The sequence below is a fragment of the Penaeus japonicus genome, unplaced genomic scaffold, assembly GCF_977035675.1.
Source record: "Penaeus japonicus unplaced genomic scaffold, GWHDUDI00000001_assembly GWHDUDI00000036, whole genome shotgun sequence".
Lineage (NCBI taxonomy): Eukaryota > Metazoa > Arthropoda > Malacostraca > Decapoda > Penaeidae > Penaeus > Penaeus japonicus.
In genome coordinates this window covers 14,942,895-14,955,394 of record NW_028234438.1, presented here as the reverse complement: position 1 = coordinate 14,955,394, position 12,500 = coordinate 14,942,895, and the positions used below count along the sequence as shown (strand labels likewise).

The 12,500-nt window shown below is 36.9% G+C and overlaps 1 protein-coding gene across 1 annotated transcript in view; it reads left to right on the top strand.

The window, feature by feature from the left end:
* trol (terribly reduced optic lobes) overlaps positions 1 to 12,500 on the top strand; it is a gene marked incomplete at its 5' end in the record, with an annotated part of 223,644 nt that overhangs the window by 11,239 nt on the left and 199,905 nt on the right. The window contains 8 exon segments of the mRNA XM_086531816.1: positions 472 to 600; positions 1,665 to 1,793; positions 2,668 to 2,796; positions 3,860 to 3,988; positions 4,421 to 4,549; positions 5,630 to 5,755; positions 8,542 to 8,811; positions 11,516 to 11,635. Of these exon segments, the coding sequence (XP_086387942.1) occupies positions 472 to 600; positions 1,665 to 1,793; positions 2,668 to 2,796; positions 3,860 to 3,988; positions 4,421 to 4,549; positions 5,630 to 5,755; positions 8,542 to 8,811; positions 11,516 to 11,635 (1,161 nt within the window).

Genomic DNA, 12,500 nt, shown 5'->3' with positions numbered 1-12,500 from the left:
GACAATATAGGTCCCAAATTCAAACATATGTATGTTTAAGACATCAACATTAACTGTTTAGTTTTAATTTATCAATATTTTCATGTGTTCAAACATTTAACATACAATGTCTTCAACATTGAATCTAGATTGCAATACATCCAGAACTGTGACCTGCACAAATAAATCTGTAGCTATCTGATACCTTTTTCAAGGAGTATGTGGTTTCAGTGCAGACTGAACGTTGAAATTGAATTCGTTAGTGTTATGAGAACGAAAAAAAAAAAAAAAAATGTAGAAATTAGTGCTGCAGTATTGAAAAAAGCTTAGTATGCTATTGCGATAATAAAGCGGGATTTTTTTTTTTTTTTTTTGTCTTTTTCTCTTTCTTTTTTATTCACGGCAAGTTTACAAAATGATTTATAGTGGTCATTAAACGTAAACGAAGAGCTCCTCTGCCACAGATTAAGAAAACGCAAATATTATCCGTAGCACGACCTACATGTCGTTCGGACGACCAAGGACCCAGAACGTGTAGCGATGGCAGGACCTACGCCTGTTTCTGTGACGGTCTAAGGGAGTGTCCCGGAGGAGAAGACGAGGCCGGGTGCGGCACAAGCGGTAAATAGTGTCCCCGATTGTTTTGCTTGTTTTGGCTTGAGTTTTTCCCTTCTACAGAGCCATTTCCCTTCCGCTGCGGATCACTTTAGCGCCTCTGGATAACCATGGGTGTTAGAGTGCAAACAGACGTGTGTTTTTGGCCTTTTTCTGACAGTTACTCAATTCAACTGAAAGCCCTTTTGCGTATCTCGTTCTCCATCTGCTTTACCCTCATTTCATTTCTCTATCCCTTGTGGCTTTGGGCCCGAGGGCCCGGAGCCCAATGGCTTCAAGGGGTTCCTATTAGGCTGGGGTTCAGGAACGGGAGCACGATTTGAATGCATCTAAGACCACTTTGCAATCTTTAAGTGCTCTAGGTGCCCTCAGCTTCTGGGCGTTCTCCAGGGCGCCTTGAAGTTTGGCTAATGTCTCTCCCTACCTTCAACTGCAACTTCAGTTCACATTGTCGCGAGAAATGCGTCCATTGTTATCTTAATATTAAGTCATTATGTCAGCTTCTAAATTGGAAACTGATTCATAGTTTTACTGAGTTTCTCCGATGATTTTTGTGAAGTTCCTCGTCTTAAACTGCAAACGACTTCTTTGACGTCGCCCGTTTTCTTCGATAAGATCTGTACTTAAAGCGATCTCCTAACCTTTCCATTTCATGCCGAACTAACAATGTGTGTTGAGAAATAACCCATTATCTCCCATCAATACAATTACATGTGTATGACTTATTTATTTTTTCAACACTCAGCATACTTGTTAAATATCCTTAGCACCTACAAACATGATATTAACGTTTGCAAGTAAGAGTGCATCATTTTACTTTACAATTTCTGCCAAAGACGTAAATCTTAACACTTAAATATTGGTAAGCTGTGTCTCATCATGAAAAAGGGACTTTGTGGCAGTATTACAATCACTACAATCTCCCATCCCTCGTGTAAAAAGAATCGAAAAGCAAGTAAAGGTTAGAAAAGAGCGTAACACGAGTATTGGCGAGAGCGAATTGTCTTCTTCTCTCTCGCACAACCCCCCCTAACGCCAGCGCGCCCCTCTGGCCCCGATTCTCTCGCCAGGATGTCGAGAGGGCCAATTCGCTTGCGACGAGAACACACAGTGCATCGAGGCCGACCTAGTGTGCGACGCAGTTCGGGACTGCCGCGACGGCACTGACGAAGACCCGGCCAATTGCCCCGTTTCCACCGGTAAAGCTTGCGTAACACCCCCCCCCCTCCCCTCCCTTTTCGACAAGGCCTATTGTATTCGAGAGACTAACTCCCTCTGAATGCCAGTAGTTATCCAGAACTCGACAATCAGTTTGTGATTCTCGCCCCCCCCCCCCCGATCCAACCCCAGCTAATGAATTATCTTCCTATACCCACACAGTAACACACAAATATGTTTATATATATATATATATATATATATATATATATATATATACATACATACATATATATGTATACAGATATGTATATATATATTTATATATGTATGAATATATTATATAAATATATATATACATATATATGTATATGTATATGTATGTATATATAAATATGCATATATATATATGTATGTATATATATATTATATTATATTATATTATATATATATGTTTATATATGGATATAGATAGAAATAGACATATAGGTCCATATTCAAACATATGTATGTTTAAGACATCAACATTAACTGTTAGTTTTAATTTATCAATATTTCATGTGCAAACATTTAACATACAATGTCTTCAACATTGAAATCTAGATTGCAATACATCCAGAACAAGACTCAAATAAATCTGTAGCTATCATACCTTTTTCAAGGAGTATGGGTTTCAGTGCAGACTGAACGTTGAATGAATTCGTTAGTGTATGAGAACGAAAAAAAAAAAAATGTAGAAATTAGTGCTGCAGTATTGAAAAAAGCTAGTATGCATTGCGATACATAAAGCGGGATTTTTTTTTTTTTTTTTTTTTTTTTTTTATTCACGGCAAGTTTAAAAATGATTTATAGTGGTATTAACGAAACGAAGAGCTCCTTGCACAGATTAAGAAAATGCACGAAACCTATCCGTAGCACGACCTACATGTCGTTCGGACGACCAAGGACCCAGAACGTGTAGCGATGGCAGGACCTACGCCTGTTTCTGTGACGGTCTAAGGGAGTGTCCCGGAGGAGAAGACGAGGCCGGGTGCGGCACAAGCGGTAAATAGTGTCCCCGATTGTTTTGCTTGTTTTGGCTTGAGTTTTCCCCTTCTACAGAGCCATTTCCCTTCCGCTGCGAATCACTTTAGCGCCTCTGGATAACCATGGGTGTTAGAGTGCAAACAGACGTGTGTTTTGGCCTTTTTCTGACAGTTGCTCAATTCAACTGAAAGCCCTTTTGCGTACCTCGTTCTCCAACTACTTTACCCTCATTTCATTTCTCTATCCCTAGTGGCTTTGGGCCCGAGGGCCCGGAGCCCAATGGATTCAAGGGGTTCCTATTAGGCTGGGGTTCAGGAACGGGAGCACGATTTGAATGCATCTAAGACCACTTTGCAATCTTTAAGTGCTCTAGGTGCCCTCAGCTTCTGGGCGTTCTCCAGGGCGCGTTGAAGTTTGGCTAATGTCTCTCCCTACCTTCAACTGCAACTTCAGATCACATTGTCGCGAGAAATGCGTCCATTGCTATCTTAATATTAAGTCATTATGTCAGCTTCTAAACTGGAAACTGATTCATAGTTTTACTGTGTTTCTCCGATGATTTTTGTGAAGTTCCTCGTCTTAAACTGCAAACGACTTCTTTGACGTCGCCCGTTTTCTTCGATAAGATTTGTACTTAAAGCGATCTCCTAACCTTTCCATTTCATGCCGAACTAACAATGTGTGTTAAGAAATAACCCATTATCTCCCATCAGTACAATTTAATGTGTATGATTTCGTTATTTCAAAAACACCTAACGTAGACATGATATTAACTTTTGCATGCTAGAGTACATCATTTTACACTAAATATGAACTATACAATTTTTGCTAGTTAGATAAGTCTTAATTCCTGAAAGCTGTTATAGAATGCTGCATAGCTGTGTATGATTATGGAAAACTTTGCGGCAGCATTACTACCACTAAAATCTTCCGACCCTCATGTAAACACAAACCATAAAAGAATCGAAAAGCAAATAAAGTTTGCATAGGAGCAATCACGAGTAATGGTGAGAGAGAATTTCTCTCTCGCACAACCCTCCCTAACGCCAGCGCGCCCCTCTGGCCCCGATTCTCTCGCCAGGATGCCGAGAGGGCCAATTCGCTTGCGACGAGAACACACAGTGCATCGAGGCCGACCTAGTGTGCGACGCAGTTCGGGACTGCCGCGACGGCACTGACGAAGACCCGGCCAATTGCCCTGTTTCCACCGGTAAAGCTTGCGTAACACCTCCCCCCCCCCTCCCCTCCCTTTTCGACAAGGCCTATTGTATTCGAGAGACTAACTCCCTCTGAATGTCAGTAGCTATCCAGAACTCAACAATCAGTTTGTAATTCTCGTCCCCTCCCCCAACCCAAGCCAATGATTTTACTGCCTTTTTTCTCCCGACTGCCGAATTGTTGTTTTTAATATTTTCATTCGGCCATTAGACAATTCCTCTGGGAATTATCTTCGTGTGTGTTCAAGACATTAGTATTAAGTGGTAGTCTAACTGTTTTTACATATTAATTGTCCAATCATTGCGATGATACATAGAGAGAAATTTTTGTATTTACGGTAAGTTTGAAAAAAGTACAATAACGATATTAACGGAACGAAGAGCTCCTGGTACAAATTAAGAAAATGCACGAAACCTATCCGTAGCACGACCTACATGTCGTTCGGACGACCAAGGACCCAGAACGTGTAGCGATGGCAGGACCTACGCCTGTTTCTGTGATGGTCAAAGGGAGTGTCCCGGAGGAGAAGACGAGGCCGGGTGCGGCACAAGCGGTAAATAAGTCCCCACCCTTTAATATTTTTAGTTTTACAGCTATAGCTGCTTTATAGTTTCACCCTCCTCCTCTTCTTTTTGGTTATATCGTCATCCCATTTTAGTATCGCCTTTTGCATTCGCTGGATACTAACACGTATTTTGGGTGTGTGACTTTTTCCCGAACTCTTTTAATTAATGACGAAGTAGCAGTGTTTGGTGTGATTATTTCCCTGTTATTATGATGCAGTTTTGACCACCGCTATCAACACTATTCCAACCTCAAGAGGAAAACTGCATTGAGACTTTACTGTAATTCTTCAATGACTTTTTCTCGCGTTCCTAATTCTCTTGATCTTGCTCAGACCTACCTCCTTGACGACGCCCGTTTTCTTTGGTGAGACTTGTATTTTAAGCGATCTGAAAACTAACACGAACCACTTTAACAGTGTGATATATGTGTGTTTTTAACTTTAACTGTACTTGGTGATCCGTGATTTGATGATGATAAGTGATATCTAACTATAATGTGACTTTTTGCATGTTAAACTGTAAGGTTATTACAGAATGGGATACAGGAGAACGTGAGTATAAAATGTCTAATAACCAGCGTAAAACCTAAATGTATTAATTAAAGGCCTAATGAACAGCTACAGAAAGATTTGAGCTGTAACTGTTGAAGACTTTACAATTTGTTTGAGAAAATCTAATCATCCTAACATCGCCACTCTCTAATTAATTCAACCTAACCAAGAACGAAAGGAAGAGAAATCAAAAGCAAACGTCTTCTCCAGCCTTCCGTTATAAATAAACGCCATAAATCAACCCCCATAGAAAAAAAAGAAAGATAATGCTTGAAAATAAACATTATACGCTAAAAAGAGAGAAAAGATAACTAACTCTAAAGCCCTGTCCAGAGAGAGAGAGAGAGAGAGAAAAAAAAAACAAGAAATGAAAAAAAAAAAAAATAAAAAAATAAAATAACGAAAGAGAAATAATTCGAATGATTAAATAAAACAATTCGAATCTACCATGTGTTTCTCTCTCTGTTGACATTCCCTAACGCCAGTTCCCCCTTTTTCGCCCGCCTTTCTCGCCAGGGTGTAGACCACGTGAATTCGCTTGCGACCAGAACTCCACGTGTCTCGATATCGCTCAAGTCTGTGACACTTATACCGACTGCTTCGACGGCGCTGACGAAGACCCGGAGACTTGCAGCATAACTGGTAAAATCTATGTCACAACACCTCAACGTTTCAACCTTTTTCGATCGCTCCCACCCCCCTCATTCCCGCCCGCCCGCTCGCCCCCTCCCCCTCCCCCCTCCCCCCTCTTCTTCTGTCGTAGCGGTGCCCACGGCTTTGGAAATGCGTGACTAACTTTTCTCTCGTGCCAAAGCATCTGAATTTTCTCGGAAATGACAGTGCTTCCTTTCTTATGCCCCGCTTGTTATAAATTTATTAGATTTGATTTGATTTCCTTTCCTTGTAACGACTTTGCGAGAAAAAATGCGCTTCGTAGTATTAGCTATATTTCTTACCGAAGAAATATAGGCCTGCACATGGATACACACACGCACAAATACATAAATCACACACACACACACACACACACACACACACACACACACACACACACACACACACACACACACACACACACACACACACACACACACACACTATTTTCCACAGCATGATTTTTTTCTGTATATAGAACTTTTACAAACGAATGGATATCGTAATTTGCATTTTCCTCTTTTGCTTGAAATAATTTAATCACTGGAAAGCGATTTTGATATTTGCAAATCCTTTATCTTAGCAAAGCGTGATTTATCTTCCGCTTTTACAAAATTAAAGATAGGCTTATATTCGCACTTGCCCCCTCCCCCCCACCAAAATAGAAAAAAAGTACGAAAAAAGAAGGCTTCAGGCTTATTTATTACTGATTTATTACGATTTGGCTATTAAAAAAAATGTAATGCGCTAAAAAAAGTTGGTGACGGAATTAACTTTTTTTTTCTGCGGAATTCGCTTCGCTTTTATTTCCTTTCGTATCCTTATTTTTTATTTATTTATTTATTCATTAACTATTATAATGACTATGGTGATAATGATAATAATGATTCTCTATTCTCTCTCTCTCTCTCTTTCTCTTTCTCTTTCTCTCTCTGTCTCTCTCTCTCTCTTTCTCTCTCTCTCTCTCTCTCTCTCTCTCTCTCTCTCTCTCTCTCTCTCTCTCTCTCTCTCTCTCTCTCTCTCTCTCTCTCTCTCTGTCTCTGTCTCTCTCTCTCTCTCTCTCTGTCTCTGTCTCTGTCTCTGTCTCTGTCTCTGTCTCTCTCTGTCTCTGTCTCTGTCTCTGTCTCTCTCTCTCTCTCTCTCTCTCTCTCTCTCTCTCTCTCTCTCTCTCTCTCTCTCTCTCTCTCTCTCTCTCTCTCTCTCTCTCTCTCTCTCTCTCTCTCTCTCTCTCTCTCTCTCTCTCTCTACCTCTCTCTACGTAACCACTTGTCTCAATAAACTTGTCAAAGTCAAGTCTCTCTCTCTCACTCTCTCACTCTCTCTCTCTCTCTCTCTCTCTCTCTCTCTCTCTCTCTCTCTCTCTCTCTCTCTCTCTCTCTCTCTCTCTCTCTCTCTCTCTCTCTCTCTCTCTCTCTCTCTCTCTCTCTCTCTCTCTCTCTCTCTCTCTCTCTCTCTCTCTCTCTCTCTCTCTCTCTCTCTCTCTCTCTCTCTCTCTCTCTCTCTTCCTTTTCTCTTTCTCTCTCTCTTTCTATTATTATTGTTATCATCATCATTATTGGTGTTCTGAATATGATTATTTAAATTGACACTTGCTTTAATTGCTTTTACTAGAAATTAGAATTATATCAATATGATTTTTAGTCTTTTAGTCAAGTTTTTTATTCGCACATTTACGTATATTTATATATCTTAGGTTGCAAAGATGTTATTTGCATAGAAAGTCAGAATCATATATTTACCAACCATATATATATATATATATATATATATATATATATATATATATATATATATATATATATATATATTTATGTATATATATAAATATATAAATATATATATATATACATATATGTGTATATATATATACATATATGTATATATATATATATATATATATATATATATATATATATATTTGTATATTTATGTATGTATACATGTATGTAAATATGTATGTATGTATATATGAATATAGTTTTTTGTAGTTTATATAGTATTTGGTATACATATTTACTAGTTCAGTACTATAGTTCATTGTTGACTCACAAACGTTAGATTATAGTTATTTTGTAACCATTACATAAACTCATTTCATAAGATTTCTTTTTCAAACAACTAAACTTATACACGTTATAAAGCTGTATCCTTATTTTGTGTACCATAAATTTTATCATTTACTAGAAAGGGAAACAAATGACACCTTGCTATTCCATATTTACCTATTTGTAGATATATTTGTTTGCGTTTGTTTACACTCACAAGAAGAATGTTGCATGGCTGAGCCGAAAAAAAAAATTCAAATACCTCTCGTGTTTTCTAAAAAGGAGATGAAAAAAAGTCCTTACCGCTTTCATAATTCTTACGTAACGTCATTATATCTTAGATATACGATCTTTATGTCCACGATATTTTCTGCTTGCCACTTTATTTACCAAAGAGTCCGAAATTCTCTTTTAAGAAATGACTTTAAATAGGTAAGACGTTAGAGATTTTTGTTGTGACGTCACTGTAGTAACGCCTTCAAGTCATGACGTCACACATGTCTAGATTCGAGGCTCATGTCCTAAACGTTAAACATTTACTCAAAGTTGCACGAAATCATCTGGAAATTCGCCGGTAAAGTTGTCGATCTCTATATCTATATCTATATCTATATATATATATATATATATATATATATATTTGTACATAGTAGAGAGATAAGAAAAATAAATAAATACAAACGAGGAAAAAAAACAAAACAATGAAATTTCGAGGTCCATCGTCCGCAGTGTTGCCAACAACAACGACCTCAACAGCTACAACGACAACAACAACACCTGTACCAACTACAACTACAACAACAACAACAACTACTACAACTACAACAACAACTACAACAGCTCCAACCACAACTACAACAACAACAACGCTACCACCCCCGCCCAGTTGTCCTCCCGGCAAGAACCTGATCGTATGTGACGACGGTGTGACGTACGCCTGTCAGTGTGACGGAATCGATCAGTGTCCCAACAAGGTCGATGAGGATTCACGCCATTGTGGTAACGCTAACAACCTCGTTGCATCACTTGACTTCGCTCATCTTCATTTCCATTTTACATTGTTATTCATATGTTGTTGTTTTTTCTATTATTGTTATTCACTTTTTTTTTTCTATTACTCGTTATTCACTTTTTTTTCCAATATTGATATTCATTTTATTCTCTATCACTTTTTCCAGTAATGTTATTCATTTTATTATCTATTATTGTTTATGCATTTTCCCCATTGATTTTATTCACTTTTTCCATTAATGTTATTCATTTTATTTGTCATCATTCTTTTGCATTTTTTTTCTCATTACTGTTATTAATTAATTATCATTATTATTACTATTTTGTATCATTTTCATATAATTATTTATCCATTATCATTATCAATGCTATATTTATTGTTATCATTAGCATTGATTGATCTATTAATTCATATGTTTATATCATTGTCATTATCGTCATTATTATTATTATTATTATTATTATTATTATTATTATTATTATCAGTAGTATCATTATTATCATTATTATTTTTATTATTATTACTATTACTCATATTATCATTTCTACTGCTACTATTAGTATCGTTACTATTACGAGTAATACTTTTAGTATTATTATTATAGCAATCATTAATGATTTCATTTTTGGTATTATCATTTTCATTTTTGTTACTGTTATTATCTTTATTAATATTATCATTATTATGATTATCATTATTATTATTATTGTTATTACTATTATCATCACTGTTATTATTATTGTTATTATTATTATTATTATTATTATTATTATTATTATTATTATTATTATTATTATTACTATCGTCAGTATTAATATCAACATTATTATTATTATTACTATTATCATTATCATTATTATTATCATTATTATTACCATTATTATTACCAACGCTATTTCTACTACTAAGATTATAATTATTGTTATCATTATTATTATTATCATTATCATCATCATTTTCATTATCATCATTATTATCCTAATCATATTGATGATTTTCGCCATGACTACGGCTTCCCATACACGCTCAGTGGCACTGTGCATTGCGCTGTTAAACCGTACTTTCGCATATCAATACCGCTGACCTACACTACCAATGTGCACTGAGACGGTTAATTCCCTTTTGTCGTGCTCTCATTAAGCGACGACGTCTCATAGTCTCTGAAAAAACGACTGGTCACTGATTGTCTTTCACTGAGGATTCACTGAAGAAAATGGCGAAGCGTTTTCGAAAAGCGCGGGAAAGTGAATGGAAACGTTTGGGCACAGGTACTCGCCAGTCGGTAATGCTATTACGCTGATCATTTGGAGTTATTTACATGGACACAGACTAATTGCGACCAGGACATTACTTGTGGACATTATCTCTGAAGACAGGCTAAATTACGGTTAAGTACGGATGTTCATGGTATTTATAGTTCGGTGGCATTCTCTTGCGTGGCTTGTAAGTTGTATTAGCCTCCGTGGTAGCTCTTAGTCTAGAAATATTTCATGAATGTCTTAATAGCGAGATTTTTAAGAAATGAATCTTGTATAAAAATAAAAATAAATCACGGAAACCTACTTGGCCTATGGTGTGAAATGATCATTTTCGATTATTTAGAGTGAATGAGAGAAGTGCCCTATCGTAATTACGAGAAGTATCGGAACTGCGCAATTTTCCGGACGGCTTAATACGCGACTCAGTGCATAGGTAGCGCGCACGCCCATCGACATCTCCCACACTCGAACATTTCTTCAGCGTGCAAACCAATTTGTGCCGTGTGTTTGCGCAGATTAACTGAGCGTGTATGGCGGCCTTTAGAGGGTATGTTACCGCCACTCTACCCAGCAGATGCCTTATAGTGGAGAACCTGTACATAAATATGACCATTTTAAGATAAGTAGCACAAGTAGATTAATAATAAACCTGAATGTTTTATTTGTTTTCATTAATATTTTTATTAACAAATGTATGATAAAGAAACAAATCAAGGTTAACACTAAGATAACGTTATTAATGTCTTAAATATAAAGTATCTAATTCTTTATTGATCAAAGGTGAAAATGGACACAGCATGTACAGGTAAAGTACTAATGCAAATTGTATTGCATGTTTGTTTCCCTTGTTTTTGTGTTTTATTTTTTTGTTGCTATTATTTATCTGTTTTATTGCATTTTCGAACCCTAAAAACTACACCGAAGTAAGTATGCACTTGATTGATTTTATATTCATCCTCTTTTAAAAAAGTGCTCTCCTAATCCAGTAGGAAATGCTTTAATAAAAATCTGTGAACAATAGTAACAATATCTATCTATCTATCTATATAATGTATATATATATACACATAAATATATATATATATGTGTGTGTGTGTGTGTGTGTGTGTGTGTGTGTGTGTGTGTGTGTGTGTGTGTGTGTGTGTGTGTGTGTGTGTGTGTGTGTGTGTGTGTGTGTGTGTGTGTGTGTGTGTGTGTGTGTGTATGTGTGTGTGTGTGTGTGTGTGTGTGTGTGTGTGTGTGTGGCTGTATGTGTGTGTGTGTATATGTGTGTGTATACATACATATATATAGATATAGATATATTTATACATATATATACATATATATATATATATATATATATATATATATATATATATATATATATTCATCATCCCCTAAATATACGTCATTCGACAAAGAAAATGACATTCCTTGTTGCTGCCTACAGGCTGTCCTGCAGACAAGTTCTCTTGTGACCAAGGCTCAGTCTGCTTAGAGCTCAGCGATGTCTGCAACGGCCGCCAGGACTGCTTTGACGCAACTGACGAGCAAGGCTGTTCCACTGTGGGTGAGTACCTTTTCTTGCTTCACTTACCGACGTAGAAATCAGCTGTTTGTGTGTAGAAAAAAATATGAGGTTTTTGTTGTCTGACGAAAGGAAATGGGGGAAAGAAATATGAGAAAAGGAAGATAAATATGAGAAAAGGAAGATAAATACAAAATAAATTGGGTAGATGAATAAGATAGAAAGAGAGAGGAGAGAGAGAGAGAGAGAGAGAGAGAGAGAGAGAGAGAGAGAGAGAGAGAGAGAGAGAGAGAGAGAGAGAGAGAGAGAGAGAGAGAGAGAGAAAAGGAGAACGAGAGATCACGTTGCATGGTAGACGACGAAAAAAAAAAAAAAAAAAAAACGTAAGAAAAGAATTAAGCACGTGCCAAGCTATTTCGTATTTAAGTACATGTCACTTGGTAATGTCTCAAGATGTACAGGGCGATAGTGCCAGTGGGTGGTCGGAGCGTGGATGAGTGGTAGTGCAACTAGGTTAGAGTGATTACTCTGAATCCGGCAGAGATAAGAGCTGGATTGGGATGCGTCGAGAATCCGGGTGAGAGGGGGAACTGAGAGAAAAAAAAGTTATCCAGGAAAGAATTGATATTTACGAGAAATGTATCTGGAATATGGTATAAAAGAGAGTTCTTTGGAGGGTTAAATTGTTCGGAATATTTGACGCTGTCGGATTTGCGAAAAGAAAAGAAAAGAAAAAAAATATATATATATTTATGTATATATATATATATATTTTTTTTTTCAAAAGATGTGGGTGAGATAAAGAGTTCAATTAAGAAAGCAGACATAAAATAGATATATATCGACATTTCTAACCCCCCCAAAAAAGATATAAGCTAGATTAAGAGTGAAAACACAATAATAGATT